The sequence below is a fragment of the Podarcis tiliguerta genome (assembly GCF_965153285.1).
Source record: "Podarcis tiliguerta genome assembly, chromosome: 1".
NCBI lineage: Eukaryota > Metazoa > Chordata > Lepidosauria > Squamata > Lacertidae > Podarcis > Podarcis tiliguerta.
In genome coordinates this window covers 54,076,874-54,100,376 of record NC_139534.1, presented here as the reverse complement: position 1 = coordinate 54,100,376, position 23,503 = coordinate 54,076,874, and the positions used below count along the sequence as shown (strand labels likewise).

The window sequence follows — 23,503 nt, the reverse complement described above, 5'->3', positions numbered from 1 at the left end:
TTAAAAAGAGAAAAACCTAAGCACTATAGATGCAATATGTTAACTTGAAGCAACATCCATCTAAAACACTGCCAGATGGGCTTAAAAAAAAAAGGCATAGGTATTGGAGACAAAATGGGAAACAGAAAGATGGATCAGGTTTTTACATAACCTGTCAGACTGGAGAACCAAGGAGTGCCTCCTTTGATGCATTTAAAGCTCATTTGGCTGTAGCCACACCTAAGAGCTGAATTCGCCTTTGAAAGTCAAGCAGTGGCAAAGAAATGTAGAATCTGAAAACAAAAATGACCAAAAACTGTTTAAGGGAATCTTAAAAATTAATACATTGATTGCAGTATAAACTTAAAAAAAAAAGTTAACCTCTTCTCTATCTCCAGTTTCTTACAAGTTTCACTGAACCCAAGATACTAAAGGCAAAAGCAAAAATGGCTTTATACTAATCTGGCAATTGTTTCGCAGAATACTAACTGTAAGGAGAGTCAAATTAAACATTCTTGTGATGCTAAGAGCCCTTCTCATCAACCTGAAATTCTACACAAACAACAGGGCACTGTTGAGATCTGTCCGTTTAATTTCTTTATTTGTGAATTGCACAGACAACCAAATGTAGTTAGACATACATTCCAGGTTAATTTTAAACAATTCTGATATATGATCAACCTAAACAATGTTTCAAGACGAACGAGGACCCTCGTTTTCTAAGTGGGCATGAGATTTGATTGATTATATCACAGTCCTAAACGCACTGGTTGGTTTCGACAGAAAGTTTCTTCTGTTGCGGTTGGGAGGGAGGTGTTAATTCTATATTACCGCAGGCATCGTCTGTCAATTCATGCATTTCAACCACACTGAAACCCCGAGCCGTCATGTTTTTCACAGAAGTCTACGGATTGCGATCAAAATCGGGATACTAAACAACAGAGCGTATCATAGTTTAAGTAGGGTGCAATCTGCACAAGCCTAAAAGTTGTTGGTTTTTTTAAAAAAATCTTTTACTCCAGAGCAAGTTCCACCGGGACGTGCTGCTACTTAGATACACATAGGATGAGGTTTGCTCCGTCGTCATAATTTGCTGTTTTACTCTATTTATTGTATAAACTAATGTATACTCAAGTCTTCTTCAAAATTTAGATCCACGCCCCTGTGCTTTTCAACATATTTTACGTTTCGTAAACGTAATCTAATCAAACTAACAAAAGCCTGATTTAATCCAAACTGAACAGCCCCTCCCTTGACTTCTGCCGGGGGGGGGGGAATCCTCCAAAAGATTAGGTTAACTTCACACCTTTGAGGAAATTTATCTCAACATTAACTGATGCTGAAGTAATTATATACTGGCAACAGCCAGCCCCCAGGATGCATTTGGTTTCTGATATTTAGTTGACAGTGTGCATGGCCCTTTGATTCAGTTTTTTTAGGGGCTTTCCGCGCGGTTTCTGAAAAATAAGAGTACTGTATCCCTTTTTCTTCACCACTTTACTGTTTACCACCGCGGCGTGACGCCGAAAAAGAATATTCTCACGGCAGCTTATGTTAGATGCAACAGAGTGAGCTCGGAGGAAGGCGGGGAAGGTGTTTTTTTACTATCCTATCCTAAACATCCCTACACGTGGTCAGCCCAACTGAACTGCTGCGAGATTCGTTTAAAAACTTCAGTCTCGGCAAACCGGACAGGTCTCCAAACCAGATACAGTACCCAATTTTTTTAAGTCACTCACTCCCTTGTCCGAAACAGAGGCATAAACATAGCCTCTGGCAATTGTGGGCTTGGTGGGTGGGGATGCCGTTTCCAGAAAAGATAAGAGGACATTCCACCCCCTGCAAAAAAAATAAAAAGATAAAGCAACTATTCTTGCAGCCGATTTGATATTTGTTCTCTCTGCAGCCGACACAAATACAAAGCCTTGGGATGTTTGATGCCCGCCGTTACCTGCAGAGCCACTCTGAGCAGGGCATGTCCCCCCAAAAGCCTCGTATCGCTAAATGGGCCTAGAACTGGGAACTCCCTGTGTCCCCTTTAAAACAAAACAGAGTGTGGAGGCCTCTTTATCTACACACTTTGAAGAAATCCGGCCCTTAAACTTCTTACTCTGGATTAGTTCCATTGAGATCAATAGCCCTAATCCAGTCTGACTCTCAGCACATGAAGAGGGACCGCTGCCTACAGTCGCTAGCGCCGGGCAGACAGCTGCCGTTACTGCGCACGCGCCAGAAACCGTATTAGCATTTCCAATAGGCAAAGCAACAGAAAACTACAGTTTTACGTAAGACTCCGATCAAGCCAGAAGGGTGACCAAAAAAAAACACCCCCACACAAAGGCGCATGCGTCTCCGCTGCCTGACTCTAGGCCAAAAAGAGGTAGTCTGCGCTCTCGCGCTTGCGCAGTTAGGCTGCTCTTGTTTCTGGGTGGGGAAAATTACGCCTGCGCATGGTAGGCGCCTGCCCTTAGGGAGGGGGGTCAGCGAGAGAAGGATATGCCGCGCAGGCGCAGTATGGCGGCCTTGTATGTGTGTATGTGAGAGTCTGACGGGTTCAAAATGGCGGCGGCTGCTTCTATGTGAGGGGAAGAGTCTGGGGGTTGTGGGGAGGGATCGGGTGGCGGTGTCGGACGGGCGCCGGTGGGTTGGGGGGCCCAGCTGCGCGGTGCTGGGTCGCAGCTCCTTGGCCCCAAGAGGCGGCGCGGCGGTGCTTGCTGGCCCAGCGCCTTGAGAGGCTGCGGTCGCGTCCCAGGGGGGTGTTAGGGCTTGGGCTCGGGTTCGAGTTCGGGGAATGCGCGGGGAGCTTCGCGTGGGGCCGGCGTTACTGAGCCCGGGTGGAGCGGGGGGCTGGCCTGGGCTGGGTGGGGGCATCTGAGGTGAGCCGAGTGGGCTGAGCTGAGGGGTGTGTGGATGCCCTAGAAAGGCAAGTTGTGGGACTGGGAAGGCTGGACATGTAGGTGAGACTGGTCTGGATTTGGGGCACAGGGGTCCAGGACGTGCAGCCCAAGAACAGCGACTGAGAGCTGATTTGTTTCATGACTGAATGGAGGTGGGGGAGACTTTCTGTAAGGGCAGGAGCTGGAGAGAGAGTTGCTTTCCCTCCTGAGGAGTTATGGCTCTGGGTTCCCAACTTGGAGGGTAGGGTGAAGAGAGACTGTAGTTCTCAGGGCAACCCCCTCCCGCCCAAGGCTGGCCTCGCTGAGAGGAGCTGAGGAACTGAGCGCCCTCCAGAGCCTACCTGATGACGCCCCCTTTCCCCCAACAGTGGGATCGGGGTCCCTTCTTTCTGAGGGGCTTATAGCCCATTTTGGATTCTAACGTTCTCCAGCCTTCAGGGTCGAAGAGTAAAGCACTTGGGAATTAATTGACTTTCCGGCTTCTCTTTTCTCCTGCCCTAGGAAGGGGCAAAGGAAAACCAGAGACCTGGTAAGATACAGCGATATTTCTATTATTTTGTTTTGCAAACAGTCCTATACAGTATCTCGTTCTTTCCCTCTTGCCCTGTGCGAGCCAGGGTGCCTCATTGCGTTTATGTCACTACAAACAATGAGTGATATTCTAGTGCTTAAAATGCAGACAAAGTTTCTGCTTGCTCTGATTTGTGTCTCTCTTCTGCTGGAATGGAGTTGAACTGGCATGTGGGGTGCCGATCCTCTGCGTTTTACTGACTTTGGGACTTTTGAGGCTGTTTGGAAAGAGAGAGGCACACACAAGGCTGATTTGGAATAGGAGGTGGCAAGTAGGAGCTTCTGAGTTTCACTTACCCCACCCAAAACCCTCCCGCTACTGTATACAGGAAGCCCGCAACTTACGCGCATTTAACTTGTGCACATTCAGCTTTATGCGTGTGGCAAAAATATTAAATAAAAATTAAAAGGGGGCCGGGTTCCAGGAAATTGACTTTGGCAGTCCCACATGTCATTGAACTCAGCGTGTTTTGACTATACTGTACATGATTTTGGCTTTAGGCATAATTCCCAGAATGTAACCCCTCGTAAGTTGCAGGCTTACTGTACTTGAAAATGTAAACAGAGACCATTTAGGTAATTTTGTATTGGCTTGAAATCGAGTTATGTTGTGGTCTGTATCTTATACTACTTGCTTAGCCCATGCAAATGTTAAGCGGGTGCTGAAATGACTGTTTTCTGGTGATTGACTGCTGACCCAGTCTTGTAATGCGTCTACCACTAAAACAGTACCACCATAACTTATATACACCATTTTGGGGTATGCTCAGGATCCATATCATTTCTTTTATTTGCTTGATGCATAAAGTACCTTTACACAGGCTTCTCTAGAATTAAATGTTCCATTCACTAACTTCTCCTTAACTGAGCAATAAAATAGTTGTGACACACATGTCCTGACTGAGATACAGTGGTAGTAAAGGTGTGAATGGACTACAGCATATATGATGGCTTGCTGTCATATATTGTGCCTACACTAGCCAATTAAAACATTATGCTGTTGAACTGCTGTAGTTGGTGTCTGACTGCATTTGGCCAGACTAGATCTAGGTTATGCCATAATCAGTAGCAGAATTCTGCCTCTATAATGGTGGGTAACTCTTACAGTATTCAAATGAACAATGGATTGCGTACTTTTGTCTTCTCCGCATAGAGCCAAACTGCAGTTTCAACAAATGCTGAGAGGGGTCCTTGGTTGTGGGATGCAGTAATATAGTAAACTGAGCCCTCTGTATTGATTCCATTGTGTTTAATCTCTATTGTTTTGAAACATTTCCTGGGAAAATTCCTATAGGTATTTGCTGACCAAACTGAGCATGTTTGTTCTTTAACTGACTTTCCAATTCATTTAAAAAGCAGACACCACATAGAATACTCTGTCGCCACCTAGCATGTATATTTACTTGGGTACTTGACAAAACTATGAAAGTATTGCTTGATGTTAAAGTGTGGATACTATGAGACTGATTCCATTGTGGAATATCCATATCACCACTTGGGATTTTTGTTTTATTTGAATTGACCCTAGTTTTAAAAAATGGCCGTGGCTTAATCAGGTCCTAAAAATTTAGTCATCCTGTTACTTCATAGTCATTGTTAATTTTCCATTCTTGATTCATGACATTTCATATTGTTGATAAAACCAAGGCAATAAAGAGTTAAAGTGGAATTTCTAATCTGTTCTACTTCCTTATTCTGGTATCTTTAGGAGGAAGAAGAGGAAGACAGCAGTTCTGATATCTCATTCTCGCTCTCATCAGAAGAGTCTGAGATGGAACCTGAAGAAGAGCGGGTCCGTTATAGCAAAAGGCTGGTCAGTATATACTCTTATTCATAGTGTTTCTATCCATAACTTTTTATATCCACTCTAACTAAAAGAAACAAACAAACAAAAATGTAAATAATTGCCCAGTAATGTTAATAGGCTCAATTTCAAAGTTTGTGATTTAGTAGCCACTTCAAGCTAGTCATAAATTTTAAAATTGTGCTTCCAGAAGAGGAGTGTAGTACGTCTACTAAAAGTTTCCTACAGTTGAATACAGCAAAGGCTGAGGTGATGATGGTTAGCAAACCTGGAGGTGACTGAGCAAGAATGTGGACACACATGTTTGGCCTCCATTGTGCTTTCAGTTTTGCAGTTTTGGATTATCACAGGTGTGCTATCTTGAATTTAACACTGTGTCCAGAAGCTCAGGTTGTGGTGGTGTTAAAGTGCTTTAATTGACTACATCTGATGTGAAAGCTTGGGTATTTAGTCCAATTTGGACCTGGTGAGTTGTTCATGTTTGTACCCTTAAGGCTAGTTCACCATAATGTATTTTGTGGAGCTTACCTTGAGGATGAGTCAGAAGCTTCTCAAATGGTATACTGTGCTGCAGCTCATTTCCTGAGAAGAATAGGTTTTATAGAGCATAGTATACCTAATGCTTTAGTGCTTGTTACTGCAGAATCTATTAGTGTCCAACATACCATATGAGGGGTTTTGTGGGATCAGTTTCAGTTGTGAAAGCCTGATGATATGAACAAAGTGTTTGAAGCAGTGCATCCAAACAGGGCTGGTTACTGAAGTGCAGACAGTCACCTGATCAGCAGGAGTTCAAAGCAGGGCCCTTCACAAGGCCCTTGCAAAGAGCTCTGTGTTGTGCTTTGAAGTACTGAGGATCAGCTGACCAGCAGTGCTCCAGAAGCAATTGTGAAGGATTACTGGCAGGTGAAGGTAAGGATCTGGCCTGTCAGCTGGATCCAGTCCCCTGGAGTAATGCATAGTTATGTGATATGGTGCTGCCCGGCTGCTTGAAGGTGGTGGTCGTGGTGTGGTCTTTCCTGAAAAATCTTGCCTTGGATCCAATGGTATGTGGCAACTTGGGCCTAATTGCAAAATACCCTATTTCAGAGGAAGGTGCTTGCTTGAGAGGGTAGTAGTGGTTTAAATACAGGTGTATCTGTGTGAAATATATTATATTTAGCCTTACCACTCTGGGTTCCAACCTGGCTTAGGGACTGAGTTGGCCTTAATTGCACTGATGGGTGACCTTTATAAGGTGAGGGAAAGTAGGGTTGCAACCCAGTTAATCTTTCTTGATCTCAGCAGCTTTTGATATTAAGTTTAGTATCTTTCTGGATCAGCTCTATGGTTTGGGGGTTGGAGGTGTTGTTCAGCATATCTGCCTAGCTTGATTGCAGAGTAGTACTGGGTGACTGTGTCTGCCCCCTAGCAGTTATTCTCTTGGATACCACTGTGCAGTACTTTGTCCTCAATGCTATTTAACATCTAAGTAAAGCCATTGGGATTTAGAGCACAATGTCTTCAGTATTATTATATTTAATATTATTATTATTATTATTATTATCATCATCATCATCATCAATTTTTAAGTTTATATACTACCCTTTATCAAAAGGTCCCAGGGCAGTGTACAACATTACAAACCTATTTTATGGAGCATAAGATTGAAAACATAAAACAAAGCATAGTTACAGGCAGCATAATAAAATAACAACAACAACAACAACAGTCCCTCTGTTCCCACAACTTTAACAGGCCATAGATTATTTAATGGCCTAAGGTCTTGGTAAAGACAAATGTTTTAGGCTGGCACCTAAAGACATGTAGTGATAACACCAGGTGAGCCATTCTGGGGAGAGCATTCCACAGATGGGGAGCCACCACAGAAAAGGTCAGTTCTTACGTTGTCATCCTCCAAACCTCTCGTGGAGAGGGGCATAGAGAAGGGCCTCTGATGACAAATGCAGAGTCCAGATCAATTCGTATGGGGAAAGGTGGTCCTTAAGATACATTCAATGACTGATTTAGGCATGTCCAAATGATGCGTGATTGTACACAGAACCTCGAAGTAGCCCCCACATGTCATAAAAATGACACAAAAAGGGGCAGGGTGGAACAGATTTACACATGTTCCGGTGTATGCGGGGGTCTGGAATGGTAACCCCCATGCAAAATGAGGATTGCCTGTATTGCAGTCTTGAGCTGTGTAAGGCTCATGACAATTGACTCTCCTTCTCTCTTACATCTGAATCTGGTGGCAAGTTCTGAGCTGATATCTAAGTGCAGTTGTGTGCTGAATGGATGCCAGTAGACCTTGACTGAATCCTGACAAGGTTATGGGTGTTTCCCTTGAAGATTTGTAATCTTTGTCACAAGAATCCTCATTGGCTAAGAGTACATTCTACCAACTTTGGTAGGCTAGATAAGGATGTCCCTGTTAAGGGTTATAGGTTCACATTGGTCCATGCATGCATTGGTAATCTTGGTTATTGGTTATTGTAATGCACTCTGTGCAGGGTTGCACCATACCAAATTCTACATAATCTGTTACTTCAAGAACATGGGATGACCGTCCCCATGCAGTATAAATAGGAAGGAAGAAGTGTAAATGGAGAATAATTGAATTGGAAGTACTGGGTGCTTGGCTGAAACCAACACATCATAGCTATTATTGAAATTACAGAACTGGAATTTGACCTAATTACTTCTGAGAGATATTCAAAGACACTCTTAGTTTACTGATGTGTAACGTATTTAAGTCTGTCTTGGTTGTTTAAGCTTACAAATGTAATCGGGCATTTTGTTTCTTGGCATCTTTCATTGTTTGTGTATAGGCAAATTATATTACCTTCAACACCCATATTTGTGATTATGATATGTGTGTGGTGGTGGGAAACTATATGTGCTCAGTCTTTATGGGTTTTTAAAGGTGGGTTTGTGTAGGCTGGAGGAGTGGAATTAAGAGATGGAAGTGTTAATTGTACAAGTTATGGGAGATGGGTTCATATTAGGAAAGAAGAAATGAGAATAAGATCTGGTAGCAAACATTTCCTTTTTAAAAAAAGAGTGGATGGGATGGCTGTACAGCAATTTTGAAACATTCTAACTTCAGGGAATCCTTTTTATATTGGTTTGTCTGCTGAGGTGTCCTTTAGCAATGCCACAAAGCATATGCATGGCAAAGGCTGAATATGTTTAGTGCACTCTGAATATGTTTAGTGTGCTCAGCTTAGTTCACTTGATATACTGGTTTCTCCTGTTAGCCCTAGTGGTCAAACCACACCAATTGTATTGTGGAATGAATTTGACATTGCTGCATAAACCTGCACCATGGCATTAAAGAAGTACATTGATAGTACTGAGCAAGCTTTTCTTTTGGTGAGTGTTGTCCTTTGGTAATCTAGTTGTCCTTTAGTAAGAATCCTTAGCATGTATCTAGGAACTACAAAATTTCATAGCATTGCATTTGAAAACCATTCAAAAAAGTATTGTGAGTAAAATAAGAAAAAGGAAATTAAGTTGCCCTGAACCTCCAAGATAGGCTAGAGAAAGAAAATTAAAATATATTGATCGTATCTGTCAAAATACTTGTATCTGTAGACAATTGATGGGATTAGATTTTATACTTGTTGTTGACGAGTTTTCCATATAACTTTCAAGAAGGGTTTATTTTAGCATTCAGTTGTGCCAGAAACTAAAAACTGTCTTCCACAAATACCAAGTGGAGCTATCATTTTGTGTGTGCGTTAGGAATATTGTTAAGTGGTTAGCCAGCAGAGATAAAATTGTTGTAATGGATATAGTCGAACTATTGTAAAGTTGAGGTTCATTTGTTGAGGTCTTTGTAACTGTAGCTAGCTGATGGCTTCAAATATGTAGATAAATTTTGAGTTTCTGCAAAATTGGACTCTCATTTTTAATACTTACCTGCTTTCAAATAGAAAAGTATGTACCTAGTTAGCTACATACAATAATGTTGTGCCTAGCTCTTCAGATAATGCAGTGGTACCTCATATTACATACCGTCCCCCTTACGAATGCTGCGGGTTACGCGCTCCTCTAACCTGGATGCCCCTTGTTGCGACCTTTGCCTCGGGATGTGAGCGGAAGTCGTGCTCCGGCTGCGCAGCAGCAGCAGGAGGCGCCATTAGAGAAAGTGCGCCTCATGTTACGAGCAGTTTCCTGTTACGAACGGACGTCCAGAACATAGTAAGTATGTAACACGAGGTACCACTGTAGAAGAACTTTGGTTTGCTCAACATGTTTGGCCTTGGAACCAATTTTGTTTCGAGTATGTGAAATTGGTTTTTAAATGGAATGGATTATAGTATACTTACTAAATGCCTCTACTTTATTTTTTGGTCAGGTGTCCATGCCTCCCCACCAACCTTGTGATTTTTCTTCCCCTGCACCCCTCCCCCCAAAAGCTCTTGCTTTTTAGCCCCCCAAACCATGTTAAGGATATCTTTGGCCCATGGACCATATCTGACCCAACACAGTTCCTACCAGTGATGCCGTTTTCCACAAACAACACCCATTTGCCATTGAATGTGGCATCAGTTATGGGGCAGGTAGAGATGCAGCTGGACTAGCATAGCTGATGTCTGCAGAAAGCAGCTTTGGCAGGTCAATGCTCAATGCATGGGAAGCACTGCACAAAACACTTTGCAAGCTTTGTGCTCAATGGATCCCAAGTGCTTGCCAACCAGCTGGGTGTTTGGGAAGCACTATGTGAGGAACAGGTCGGGGGACAACCCAACAATCAATCACTTGGTTTCACAATGGGTTGTCCTGTTGACATGTCAAAGTCGGCCAATAAGGCTCTTGCTTGCTGGACCAAAAAGGTTCCCCTCCCCTACTCCAAACTCTCTGAACTGCTACCAAAAATATTCTCATGAATCTTTGGGACTGCAAAAGTATAACATTATATATGTGCTTTTTATTGGACCAACATGGCTGGCTATCTATGTTTCACCTGAAAAAGGGTAATTACAACTTTCAAACTGGCCAGTTTGACTGGAATTGTAGACTAAGAGATAAAATTGTGCAAGTAAAAGAAAGAAAGATAAAGAATGTATTTAATTTTTCCAACAATATATGCATAAGAGATATAAGTGAAGTTACTAGAATGCAGTAATAATGGACACAACCATATAAAGTGATGTCTGAACTTCAGCTTCATGTGACCAGCAATAATACTGAAGGCCAGGCGCATTTCAATCCACAAGGGGTCTTTCTTAATGGTCAATAAATGTACAAATTTCAGTGTTGTCACCAGAAAGAAATCATATGGCTGATTTATATAAACAGCTGACCTACCTCATCCTTAGAATTTTTATACAATTAAGTCGCAAGCTGTAAAGCAGGGATGTCTAACTGGTTGGCCACCGGGTAGCTTTGAGTTGACCATGGGCGATTTTTTTCCTTATCCCCCAAAAGTAAACCCAACATTTTTGACTTGCCCCTCTAAAATAAGGTTAATACCTTTTACTTTCCTCCCTTAAAAAGCTCAGCAATTTTGACTTTCCTCCCCCCAAAAACCTCAACGACTTTGACCTGAACCCCCCAAAAAGGGGTAGATCACGGCCAGTTTTTTATTTTGTGAGTAGATCGCAGTCTCTTGGGAGTTGGACGTCCCTGCTGTATCTTCTTCTTCTTTGACGATCACTCGTAGCCGAGTAAGATTGTCTTCCATAAACACAGTTTGAACAATGAGTTCATAAGTGACTGTGGAGGCTGGTTCTGGATCCACACATCCTTCCACAGTGGGGACATTGGTTTCTGGGCGGGAGTTGATCACGATGTGGATTTGCCAAGCATGTCTTCCTCTTAGCAAGTGTCTCCCTTGTGTCCTGAGTTCGAGTGTCTTCAAAGCCCATGACGCCTTTGGTAAAGGCTGTTCTCCAACTGGAGTGCTTGCAGGCCAGTGTTTCCCATTTGTCACTGTTTATGCTACATTTTTAAAGATTTGTCTTGAGACAGTCTTTAAACCTCTTATGTAGACTACCAGCATTACACTTTCCATTTTTAAGTTCGGAATAGAGTAGTTGCTTTGGAAGACTATCGTCAAGCATCCACACAACATGACCACTCCCAACGAAGTTGATGTTGAAGAATCATTGCTTCAACACTGGTGATCTTTGCTTCCTCCAGCACACTGATATTAGTTCGCCTGTCTTCCCAAGTGATGTGTAAAATTTTTTGGAGACACTGTTGATGGAATCTTTCGAGGAGTTGGAGATGGTGTTTATAAGTGGTCCATGTTTCACACGCATATAGGAAGGTTAGTAGTACAATAGCTTTGTAAACAAGCATTTTGGTTTCCCTGTGAATGTCCTGGTCCTCAAACACTCTGCACTTCAGTCGGGAGAAAGGCGTACTCGCAGAGCTCAGGCAATGCTGGGTTTCATCATCAATGTTGGCCCTTGTGGAAAGATAATTGCCTAGGTAGGAGAAGTGATCAACATTTTCCAACGTTACACCATTGAGTTGGATTTGTGGTGCTGCAGAGGGGTTATGTTGTACTTGTTGGTGCAGCACTTTGGTTTTTTGGATGTTGAGTGATAGGCCAAGCTTTTCGTAAGCATCTGCAAAGATATTTAGGATGGTTTGGAGGTCATCCTCTGAGCGTGCGCACACTATGTTGTCATCAGCATACTGAAGCTCTATGATGGACCCCGCTGTATAGTTTAATGTGGAAGGTGGTATATTTCTAGTGCTCAATCATATATATTTCTGGGGCTTTCAACAGGATCTCTACTTGGCAAATGTCAGCCATCTAGTCCATCTGGAAATTCACTCCGCCCGCCCCCGCCCCCTTTAAAAAAACCATACCGAATTTTGTGCCTAATTTACACTTTTGAGGTTGGGTTTTCTGTTTTCATTTGTTTGGATCTTCTTTACTGGGAATGTATGCATTAATCACGTTACAATACTAATTTTCTGAAACAGTGCTGTTTAGAAATAGAAAATTTTGCACTCAACATCACTGAGACATGCCACACACACACGCGCGCACACACACACATTGCAGTTGTCAGAGTTCTGAGCTTACTAAGATGAGAAATAGTGAATACATGCTTGGGATAATAGGCAGACATCTTGAAGAATTGGTTTTGAGACCCAACTGCCAGTCAAATTTAAAAGTACTGCGCTAAATGGAGCTATGGCCTTTCCATTATACACAATAGATTTTTGTGTGGAATAGAAGAAGCAGGAGACTGCATTGTCTTGTATTTCTTTTACATTTCTATTTGATAACTGAATTGGAAATTCTCTTTCACCGGTGAAGTGAATGTATTCATTTTTAGTTACTGATACAGTCTCTTATTAATCATTGGTGGGCCTTGCAGAGCTTCCTAGGTCACAAGTACTGGTCTTACATGTCTTTAACTTTGATCACAGGCATTTCCATCTGAAAGATTCAGCTGCCCTGATTGAGGACCCCACCCTTTTTTTTCTTCTGTTGGTGTAAATGTAGCTAATTTAGTTTGCATTCACATATTGTTGTCCTTCAAAATTTTCGTGAAAACCCTAATCACTGCTGTTAAAAGAAAGACGTGTCTTTAGATTTTAGAATAAAAAACTACTAATGCATGATATTTTCTGTTCAGTAACACAACCAATGAGCAGAACTCCACTCATAGGACACTCCTGCTGGAGGAAGAGGAAGTGTGATTTTTGCTTCATGCTCCCTGAAAAGTTTGGTTGAAGGAACCTCAAAAGAACAGTGTGAGTGGTGGTACAACAATCTGAAGAGCAAAGGGGGATTAGTTTAAGTCACCCTCTCTCCTTCAGCAGAAGCCTCTCCTGAATCTCAGTCTCTTTCACAAATGGGACACTCTGGATGCAACCCACTGACTTTCTATCAGCTGAGGAGTCCTAGCTTTACTTGCCTGAAGCTTTTAGTATGGAAACAATAGAACTTTTGTGTTTAAACAAAGATTATGTGCTAGCATCAAATACAAAATATAAGAGAAACCACCTAAAGGTTTCTTTTCCATAAAGTTTTCTCAAACAGCTGGTCAAAGTGGTGGAGACTTTTCAAGAGTTTCAAGTCCTAAAGACTTCCTTTGCTGTTCTTTCATTTAATCGGTAGGTAAACGATAATCTGAGATTAAATGAGGAGTTGAATATTTGCATTTATTAATCAATTAAAGGCATAATCCCAACTGACAGCTGCCTGGAGGGGCTTAATGAACCAACATTACCTACCACTGGTGCATTTGAATCGCTCTTGCACACACCAGCCATGGCAGAAGGTGGGAACAAGGCAAATCAATGGGCCAGCATGGAACTGGTGCAGCAGTTGGGCCTGGTGTCAGCAGTGTGGCTGTCTTGGTAGGCTCATTTTGGAGCTTTCTGCTGGTTGCTGTTGATGGGGATCCCAGCAGCAGCAGTTCTGTCCACCTACAAAGCCAGAAACCTCACATCATCAAAGTGATGCTGGCAGCACTTTGCAGGCAAAGGCTGGCAGGTCTCGGCAGAGGGATACCACCCAATTCCCTTACCTCCAGTCCAGTACAAATGGGGTTTGGATTGCCCCCTAAAGTTTATGGCACTAAAAATATCTAGTCTTCTTGCTGAATGTCATCTTTTATACTCAGGGTTCATAATTAGCAGGGCGCCAGGTGCATTTTGCACCTAAAGAGTCTCCATTTGCGATCACCTCCACAAGTCTGGGTGTCATTTGTACAAGGCTGGCACTCAAAGATTACTGAAATGTATGTGCTTTGAAGCCTCAACGTATATGTTAAGGATAGACAATAAAGGAGGTCAGGAGTTTGTTAAGGAGTTTAATAATGAAGAGTAGAGTGTGTTGAAAACTGAAGTTTGGTACAAATATTTTTATTGTAAAAACCAAATTAAACATGTATTAACAATTTATGCTAAAATGTGATATTAACAATGTGTCACTTACGTAAACTGCATATTAGTTCACGCTTATCAAAATATTGGGTTGGGACGCGGATGGCGCTGTGGGTAAAACCTCAGTGCCTAGGGCTTGCCGATCGCATGGTCGGTGGTTCGAATCCCCACGGCGGGGTGAGCGCCCGTCTTTTGGTCCCAGCTCCTGCCCACCTAGCAGTTCGAAAGCACCCTTAAGTGCAAGTAGATAAATAGGGACCGCTTTACAGCGGGAAGGTAAACGGCGTTTCCGTGTGCTGCGCTGGTGCTGGCTCGCCAGAGCAGCTTCGTCACGCTGGCCACGTGACCCGGAAGTGTCTCCGGACAGCGCTGGCCCCTGGCCTCTTAAGTGAGATGGGTGCACAACCTTAGAGTCGGACACAACTGGCCCGTATGGGCAGGGGTACCTTTAGCTTTACTTTATCAAAATAATAACTAAAAAGGGTTGCTGACACACACACCCAGTGGCAACTAGACATTCTGTTTTGGCGCCCACAACCCAGGTCAGATCTAGAAATCTGGAAGCATAGACGATTTGAGTGCTTAATGTGTGTGTTCCTGTTTACTTTTAATTTGGGGAAATTTCTCAAAGGACAAAACCGGATGAAATCCAATGCGTCCCCTGCCTTTTGGACCTCCTTGTAAAACTTTCTCAGGTGTGATGCTGAAAGTAGATCTTAGTTAAAGGTCTCTTGTTTACATCCAGTTATGTTTCTACAGCAACAACATGCACCCACATAGCAAAAAAGGAAATGTTCTCTATCCAGGGATTCTTTGGATCTCTAAGAATCTGCAAGATTCCTTGACAAAAACAAGATGACTTCAAAATTCTTGATTAAAAGCTTGGGCTTAAAGGATGCAAAAACCATACTAATGTAATGAAATACGTTTGTGGGCTTTCTGGAAGCAGAACACAATGGGAAAACTTTACTGATCTTATCTTAACCTAAAGATTTGGGGGAGGAAGGTTCAGTAGAAAATGGAGTGAACAGAAAAGTGCTGAGGAATGCTGTTTGAATCATCCAAGCAGAGTTCTGAACTCTTCATGTATGCTAGGCAGTGTGATGTGGTGTCTACAACAAAGATTTGTACTTCCATAAATAGGTAAAAAATATGATATTTACCTTGACCAATGCCAGGACACTGTGCTAGTCTCACTTACAGAGGATTTCATACATTGGTCACTTTGCAAAATCAAAGTATGTCTCATGTCTTATTTGAAAGCATTGAACTGTCATGGGGAAATGTCATGGGTTTTGATTTCCTTTTTAAGATGGGCCTGTCAATTCCATGCTATTCTGGTGCACTTGATAGTTTTTGGAATGAACAATTTTGTCAGTAGAAGCATTCATTTTTTGGGTCATGCTGTCTGTCTTGAAGCCCTACCTAGACAGTATTCAAGCTTAGTTAATTACTGGTGGTTATTGTATACTAAACAGGTCTGCTCAATTAGCCACCTGTTATTTTATCTAGGTGTGAAAACTGGCACCTAAGATGATAGTCTGACCCAAGAATGTGGCATGAATCCTAATTAAACTGTATCAGACCTAATCAGGAACAGGTCTTGAATGCAAAAATGACATGCAGGTGTTTCTTAAAGTCAAGACAAGCAGTGGAAATGATTGGTAATCCTTCAGTTAACTTCTCTTAGGAAAACTGCTTCCTTACTAGTGTCTTAATATAGGCGTGTAATTTCTAGCTTTAGGTTGTGTGTGCCATATTACTCTCTATGTCGAGAGTAATATAGGTATATAACATGGATATATGTGTGTGTGTGCGCGCACACACACAAAGATTATATGTTATTTATCCTGGTAATCCTGACATAGGTTCTGAAGTAACTGAAGCATGTGTGAGGGGTCATTTGGGTTAGTATGTACAACTCTTACAGATACAGTGGACGCTCTGGTTGCGAACGTGATCCGTGTGGGATGCATGTTTGTAACCCGCAGAGTTCGCAACCCGCAGCAGCACATCTACACACGCGTGAGTTGCGATTCGGTGCTTCTGCGCATGTGCAAAGCACGATTTAGCACTTCTACTCATGCGCAACCACAAAACCCGGAAGTAACCCTTTCCGGTACTTCCAGGTTTCGGCAGTCCATAACCCAAAAAAAAAACGCAACTTGAAGCGTCTGTAACCCGAGGTATGACTGTATGTTGTTTCCAATGCTATATATTGCAGGGATTGGACTAGAGGAGCCTTGGGGTCTCTTCCAGCCCTACAGTTCTAGATTCTATGTATACAGAGGTCTATTTATGCAACAGGGCTTCCTCTCCTTTCCCTGCAATGCTCTCAAAAATTGCTCTGGAGGGTTCTCCTACCCTCTGGAGCAGATTTTGAGGTTGCACAGGGGGTCGCCTAAGCAAGATTGTGCAAGCAAGATTGTGCTAACAGGACAGCAGCATCGGATGTGAACCTGAGGTCTTTTCACTTCATTCTATTCTTTAAGAGTACTTTGCTTGTTTGGGTCTCAAGAAGGCAGAAAAGTTGTGAAAGCATTTTGATCATAAGAAATGTACCCTTCAGTAGAATGGGGCAAGTCAGTCGATCTTCTGACTGTCTCACTTTGTGTATATACAAAGCACTGTAGAAGGTGAAGCATTTGATGGCATACCAAGAGGTATATCCTTTGCCTCATTTAGTATGGAGAATCCATAAACAGGATAAACTTGAAATTAAGCATGTAGTGTAGTTGTCAGCCTTTCGCGATGGGCCTCTTGTGCTCTTAATAGCAGAAAACTGGGAGATGAAGCTTTGCCCACCACTGCATCTCAATGCCACAATAAGCTAAGCTGATGCTATCAGTGACAGTGTGTGACACAGGAGACAGGCGATACTGGGACCTGTAGTCTCTTTTTAAAATTAAACTGTTAATATTTCTACAGTTCACAAGGCAGTTTTTAAATGGCCATGTCATTTCCTGCGTAGCTTCTAAGCAAGGGAGTGACTGCTTATTTGGCTTCGTAACTTGTTTTGTTTTTTGTTTCCACATTGTTTGCTTTGTTAAAATTACTGCATGTATGTGAAACCAGTAAATGTCTGACTATGCAAAACAGAATATAACAATTTGCAAAAGATCTTTTGCATCCAATCTTGTATTTAGTGGATTTTTTGGAGCAATTTTTTTCCTGGCTGAATAATAGTCATTCACCACAGTGACTTGCAGAGACGTGAAGCTGGATGGGCTGGTCAGCTTTGAGTTGCTAACCTTCCATTTCCAGCTCTTTCAAAATAGCCTAGCAAGTTTATAATTGAACTGATGATGCAACAGAGGAGTTAGTCAGTTTTCCCCTGTAGGAGAAATTTAGCTCAGCAGTATACTAGATAGACATAGTTAATTCTGTAAAAAATAGAATGAGCTGACCAATTCTTTTCTGGGCTAGAATTGCTAAATACCTCAGTACCTGGTTCAGTCTTAGCATCTTCAGATATGTCTGTGAGAGTGTTTGAAACTCCCATTGTTCTAGGTGCATTTTGCGACAGGGAATCATTAATGGTGAACAGTTTCTGAGCTCCAGGTGCAGTACTGTGCCCAAGATTTCAGATTAAAACTGCAGAGTGGAAGGAAAGGAGGACGCTTTTCTGCCTCCTCACTTCTAGCTACTCTCTGAAGACCGGAGAAGAAACCCTCTTAAGAATATTATGGGGTAGGTAGGGGAAGGACTAGACCATGTGAAAAATGAACATAATATTTTAGCTGCAGTTCATTCATTTTCAGCTTGTATTCTTGTTATAAAAAGGCACGCCTAGACATTCCATTGTTGCACCCATAACCTAGTTTTAAGGTGCCATTTAGCTCCTAGCTTTCATATATCTGTTTCTAGCACTGGTCTGTGTAGATTTTCAAACTGGAATGACTTCCCCATCCTGTAAGAAAGGGGGGGGGGGGCGCTTACATGTATCCCACTCATGTGTGACTGTGCTTACGCAGGTCATAAATAAATAAATAGACCTGCCCTTGCTCGGGACTACTGCCCGGAAGTCACTTGGGGCTGCCGCCCAAGTGAGGGAAGGCAGCCTTCAAGCGACCAGCAGTGCGGGGCGAGAGATGCCTTTTCTCCACCTCTGCCGCTCCACCACGTGTCTGCACCCCCATCTAGACCATCACAGCTACTTTTGCTTTTTATGCACAGAAGTAGCTTCACCCTCTTTATCTCTTGCCATGTGAAATTACTAATCCTGGTTTTATCTGGAAAATGTCCAAAAACTGTAGTAAAACTTGCATTTCAAGGTGTATATCATGAGAACCAGTGAGGGGTAAGTATTAGTTTTGGACTATGCCCATTGTCCTAGGAGATCAGGGTTTGAATCCCTACTTAACCATGAATCTCATTGAGTGATCTACCACCAGTCACTGTCCCTCAGCCTAACCTATCTCAAAGAGTTGTGATGATAAAATGGGGAGAACCATGTACACCACCTTGAACTGCTTGGAGGGAAAGGTGGTATATAATACATATAATAAATAAAATTTGTATGTGGTAATATTCGAAACATGATTTAACAAGGTGATAAATCCTGCAGGAGACATAAATTCATATTTAAATAGATCCATGCTCATTTAAACACAAGTGTGCAAATAACCAGTTGCCCAGGATGGCTACATTTTTCCATTAATTTGGACTTTAGAATCCAAGGAATATTAGCCTTTTGGTTAATATATAATATGTTGAGCTTTTATAGTTTCAGGGAAAACTAGGTAACTGCAATGTGAAATACAGTGGTACCTTGAGTGACAAACGCTTCAGGCTACAAACTCCGCTAACCTGGAAGAGTTACCTTGAGTTGAGAACTTTGCCCCAGGATGAGAACGGAAATTGTGTGCCAGCGGCAGCAAGAGGCCCCATTAGCAAAAGCACGCCTCTAGTTAAGAACGGTTTCATGTTAAGAATGGACCTCCGGAACGAATTAAGTTCGTAACTAGAGGTACCACTGTACAGCCACTGGGAATAAATGTGGCCACTAGGGGGTCCAGTAGCAACATAATACTGTACTGAGCAAATCCTTTTACAGCCCAGCTTGACAAGGCTGACATAGTAAAGTATCTGTCTAGCACTGCTGGAAGGAAGGTAGTGCCTAAGGCAGTGTTTCAGCAGGAGTATGGCTTAGGCTGGGTATATCAGAAAGAGGAGCTATGACTTAACTTAATTAGTCACTTGTTTTTTAATATTACAGAGTTGAGTCCAGACTGAGTATTTGCAGGAAATAAACGGCTTCAGTTGAAGTGTTTGTACCTTCACACAAATGAGGCCCTCTTCAGGAAACCCTCATCCAAAAATTGCTCAAATTATTTCCGTGTCTCAAATCTTCCTAAGACAATAGACTTGGGTGGAGAAGCTGTGGCACTCCAGATTTTGTTGGACTCAACTTCCATCAGTCCCTGCCAGCATGACCAAGGATCAGGGATGATGGGAGCTGTAATCCATCATAACCTAAAGATCCATAAGTTTCTCATCCCTTCAACAGACTGACTTCATCGCAAATGTAGGCATTTCTGGATTATAGTTAATTTTCGTTTTACTACATTCTCAGCTCCGAGCTTGATTTGGTACACTTAGCTAATGATGTGCTTCCAGGAATGCAATTGGTTAATACAGGGTGAGTCCTTTAAATGTTCCACAGGGCCTCTTTTAAAAGACTCACCCTGTACATCTTAGGGGGCCACCAGATTCTGGTACAGTGTTTGCAGAATTTAAGGGAAATAAAGAATCCAATTTCTTTGGAACTATCAAAAATCTGTAGATATGAGCAGGAAGTATAATACCAGGATGTTACCATCTTGTGTTGCCATTAGCCCCCATCATGCTTTCCTCGAAGGGGCATTGTGTGAATAAAAGGGCTGTGCCACCTTTCCTCTGGGCCTACCCTGATGACATATGGCTTTTTTTGACCCTACCTTCTCTGTCCACACATTAGCATGGGCATCTGAGGCAGGGAACACTATGTATGTAGACTTCCCATTTCAGACCTCCACATTAATATGTAGATAGTGGTACTGCAGAGAGCCATGCATCAGGGTGGAACTTGAGACATAGCCATTGGCTTACTCTAGTAGTGGGAAAGGACTACCATTCAACATCAATATGAAGTCACACGGAAACTGCATTCAGATAAGTAATTGCACGTTTTTTAAAACTGATATAATTGTAAACAGGATCTCTTTACGGAAGGTTGTATTGGTTTAATCACCTATACTCAAGAAGAACATGCGAGCACATGTTGTGCATGTACATTGCATATCTCTGGAAACTTGCTGCCATCTAGCTGTTGGGTTCAAGACAATGGCTCCTCCAGTTCTTACCTGTCACTATTTCCACAGCGTGGTGCTATGAGACGACGTTATGAGGATGATGGCATCTCAGATGATGAAATTGAGGGGAAACGAACATTTGACCTCGAAGAGAAACTTACCACCAACAAATTTAATGCCGATTTTGTGGTCTTCATGGAAGGCAAAGGTAAGCATCATGCCAAGCTACCTTTCTAAGATTCAGATATCTGTGAGCTCTTTTTTCTATTGCAGTAATAAGCAACAAGTGTGTTTTGACTCTCTAGATGTGCTTAAGCACCATGTGTATTGGAACTCCAGCTTCCTATTTTAAAAGAACCAAATTGATATGCATCATGATTGCATAGAGTATTTGAAAATAAATTGTTCTACCTCTCACGTTTTACACTAAAGTATGGCAATATGGTGAGGTGGACTTCCCTTGGGCTTGTGTAATCTTGTTTTTAAGCAGAACTCCATGGTCTGACCAGCATGAAGAACAATTACAAAAATGCATTTTAAGAACTTTTATTGTAGTTGCATTTCATTATTTGAAATATAAGAGTGCCTTGTGAAATAAATCACAATTTTTAGGGTTCCAGATAGGAAACAGGAGCCACAGTCATGTCAGCCACAGGCAAAAGTCCTATATTCAAGATTATATTGTAAAAAGACAATGCCCTTTAAGAAACATTTATTGTTGTCACTTATTCTCACAGTAACCAGAAATATAGGTACTTCTGAAACACACTATCCATACTAAATGGTGATCCTGATTATTATGTAATATTAATAAGGCGGCTTGGGGAAAATCTGCTAGCTATTTATCATCTAAATGAAAAACTATAGATATATGTAGTTCGGATTCTGGGAGCAGGAAGCTGGTGGTCTCCTGGAGGTCTGTCAGTAGTATACCTTGTGATCCTTACTGACATTGTGCCCACCACTGCAGTGTAGGGTACGGATGTTATTTTCACAAGGAACTGTGGCCAGCCAAAGGCAATGATACCATTTTTTATGCATCTTTCTGTGACGGACCCATTGTGATCCTTTCTAATATTGGGCTTAGTCATGGGACCTCTATCCAGACAGCAAAATGGGGCCACCCACAGACAAGACAGTTCTGCATACAAGGTGGATTCCCCTGGGGTTGAGGAACATTTGATTCATGTGAGTGTTTTAAACTTTTTGTGTTCAGTAGGTTACCTGTGAATGGGCTGCATAGTGAATACTGCTGTTGTGAATGTAGAAGGGGAGGATGGCATATAGAAGGAAAAGCTTTTTAGAACCAGAAATGTCCCTTTCTGAACTCAAGAGGACTTAACTCTGGGAGAATTCGTTGCACCTAATTTTGCATTTTTACTACTTGTGCATCTCCTTTGTTGTCCCTTCTTGAGGCACCTGCTGGACAATGTTGTCCTTGAAAAATAGCATCAGCTATCACTTAATGACTTGCATTACTGTGGGAAATTCTGTACAAAAATGTTTTTTGTTTTTTTTTAATTGGTCAGTTCCTCAGCTGTAGATAGGAGCCAAGATTTGGAATAGTTCTGAATCTGCTCCTTGGAAGTGTACCACTTTGGAACGCAGCTGATTGAAATGCCTTTAAGTGAATGAGCAAGGGAATAGAGAAGGATTGGAATACTGTTTTGCCTTTCAACTTTGAAGTAGCAAATCCTTGCCGAAATCCTTGCATAAGACCATCTGAAAGCTAGAGTGGATAATTTGGGCAGAGAATCAACATAAAGGTTTTTGTGTCAATGTCAACCCTTTGATTAACCAGTATTATATATGTATGCATGAATCTGAATACTCATAGATGTCTGCCAAATTAAGGGTCATGTGGCTGCAAGTGAATAATCTATTGCTCTGGACAGTGTCACTAGCATTCTTTATACTTTGTCTCCCTTTTTAAAATACACCTTTTTTCCAGTACCTTCTTGTCAGCTGCTAGCCTCTCTTAACAAATGTTGTCTTCTGTCCTCCCAACAGACTTCAATGTGGAATATATTCAGCGTGGTGGCTTAAGAGATCCATTGATCTTCAAAAATTGTGATGGACTTGGAATAAAGTAAGTGTTGATGCAAAGTGTTTGCCATTAGTTAAGTTGTTCACTGATGCTAGTAAAGTAACCCTAATCAGGACTGGTGAAATGATGAGGTATAACGGGACAATTGCCTCAGGCAGTGGGCACAAGGGATAGCTAATTGGCATCTCACAGGCCCCTTATTTGATTAATTATTGGCTTGGGCAGCCAGCTGCCAACCCAGCATGGCTCTTTACCACCTCTTCTGCCACATCTTCCCTGCCTTGCCTTTCTCTGAGAAAGGATGAGGCCTTCTGGATGTTGTGGCCAGAAGAATGCCTGACACCTACATCAGCTGACTGCAGTGGCGGTTTTAAAATTTGGGGGGAAATGTAAAGTTGCTTGTAACTTTAGAACAAAAATCAAAACCTAAGTTTAAAACTGTCTTTCTAGATGACAACACAAACTGAGCTCAAGTAGTCTCCTGGCAATCTTGCTCAGAAGGCCTCACTCTGAAAAAGCCCCCCCCCTCCAAAAAAACCCACAGCTCTTCTTCTGAACAAGATAGGAAGGGGGTGGAGAAACTGCTGGCACTGCAAATGCAGCAGCAAAGAAAAATAAAATTTAAAAATGTATGAGAAGGCAGGGAGGAGGAAAGTGAGAGGGAAGAAGCCAGCACGACCAGCACTGCAAAAAGCAGTGGGGTACCAGCCTACCTCAGAGCAGTCCCTTGTGTGCAGAGCCTGACCCCAGTATGCAGCAAATTTCCCAGAATGTGTCTCCTATATAGCTGTACAGAAGCTTCTAATTCAAATTCATGATTCCATCCCAGCCAGTGGGATGAATCTCAGAAGCTGCAGTCATATTGTATCCAGTCCTCTTTGCTGGCATTTTCATCCTTGTTTCATCTCCACTACAGTAATAATCTTCTGACTCACTGAAAGATAGTGCAGCAAGGTCCTTGACTCGCAGCATGCATAGTGAGTCTTCCGAAGGTGTACCTTCCATAAGGACTTAAGCCAGAGGTTTTCAACCTTTTTCGGTCCATGGCTCCCTTGACCAGCTA

General features: G+C 42.2%; 2 protein-coding genes across 5 annotated transcripts in view; both read left to right on the top strand.

Annotated features, from left to right (window-relative positions):
* The window catches only part of MAX (MYC associated factor X), a 703,696-nt gene that overhangs the window by 76,653 nt on the left and 603,540 nt on the right, over positions 1 to 23,503 (top strand). The window lies entirely within an intron of this gene.
* KDM2A (lysine demethylase 2A) overlaps positions 2,427 to 23,503 on the top strand; it is a 51,224-nt gene continuing 30,147 nt past the window's right edge. Inside the window, exons 1-5 of one of the 4 annotated variants that reach the window (XM_083442902.1) lie at positions 2,427 to 2,512; positions 3,378 to 3,405; positions 5,155 to 5,259; positions 20,463 to 20,601; positions 22,404 to 22,482. In XM_083442902.1, the coding sequence (XP_083299028.1) occupies positions 5,218 to 5,259; positions 20,463 to 20,601; positions 22,404 to 22,482 (260 nt within the window). In that variant the 5' untranslated portion in view covers positions 2,427 to 2,512; positions 3,378 to 3,405; positions 5,155 to 5,217. Of the gene's footprint in view, positions 2,559 to 2,601; positions 2,903 to 3,377; positions 3,406 to 5,154; positions 5,260 to 20,462; positions 20,602 to 22,403; positions 22,483 to 23,503 lie in introns of those variants that run through there. The other 3 variants (XM_083442901.1, XM_083442900.1, XM_083442903.1) reach the window with 3 other exon arrangements.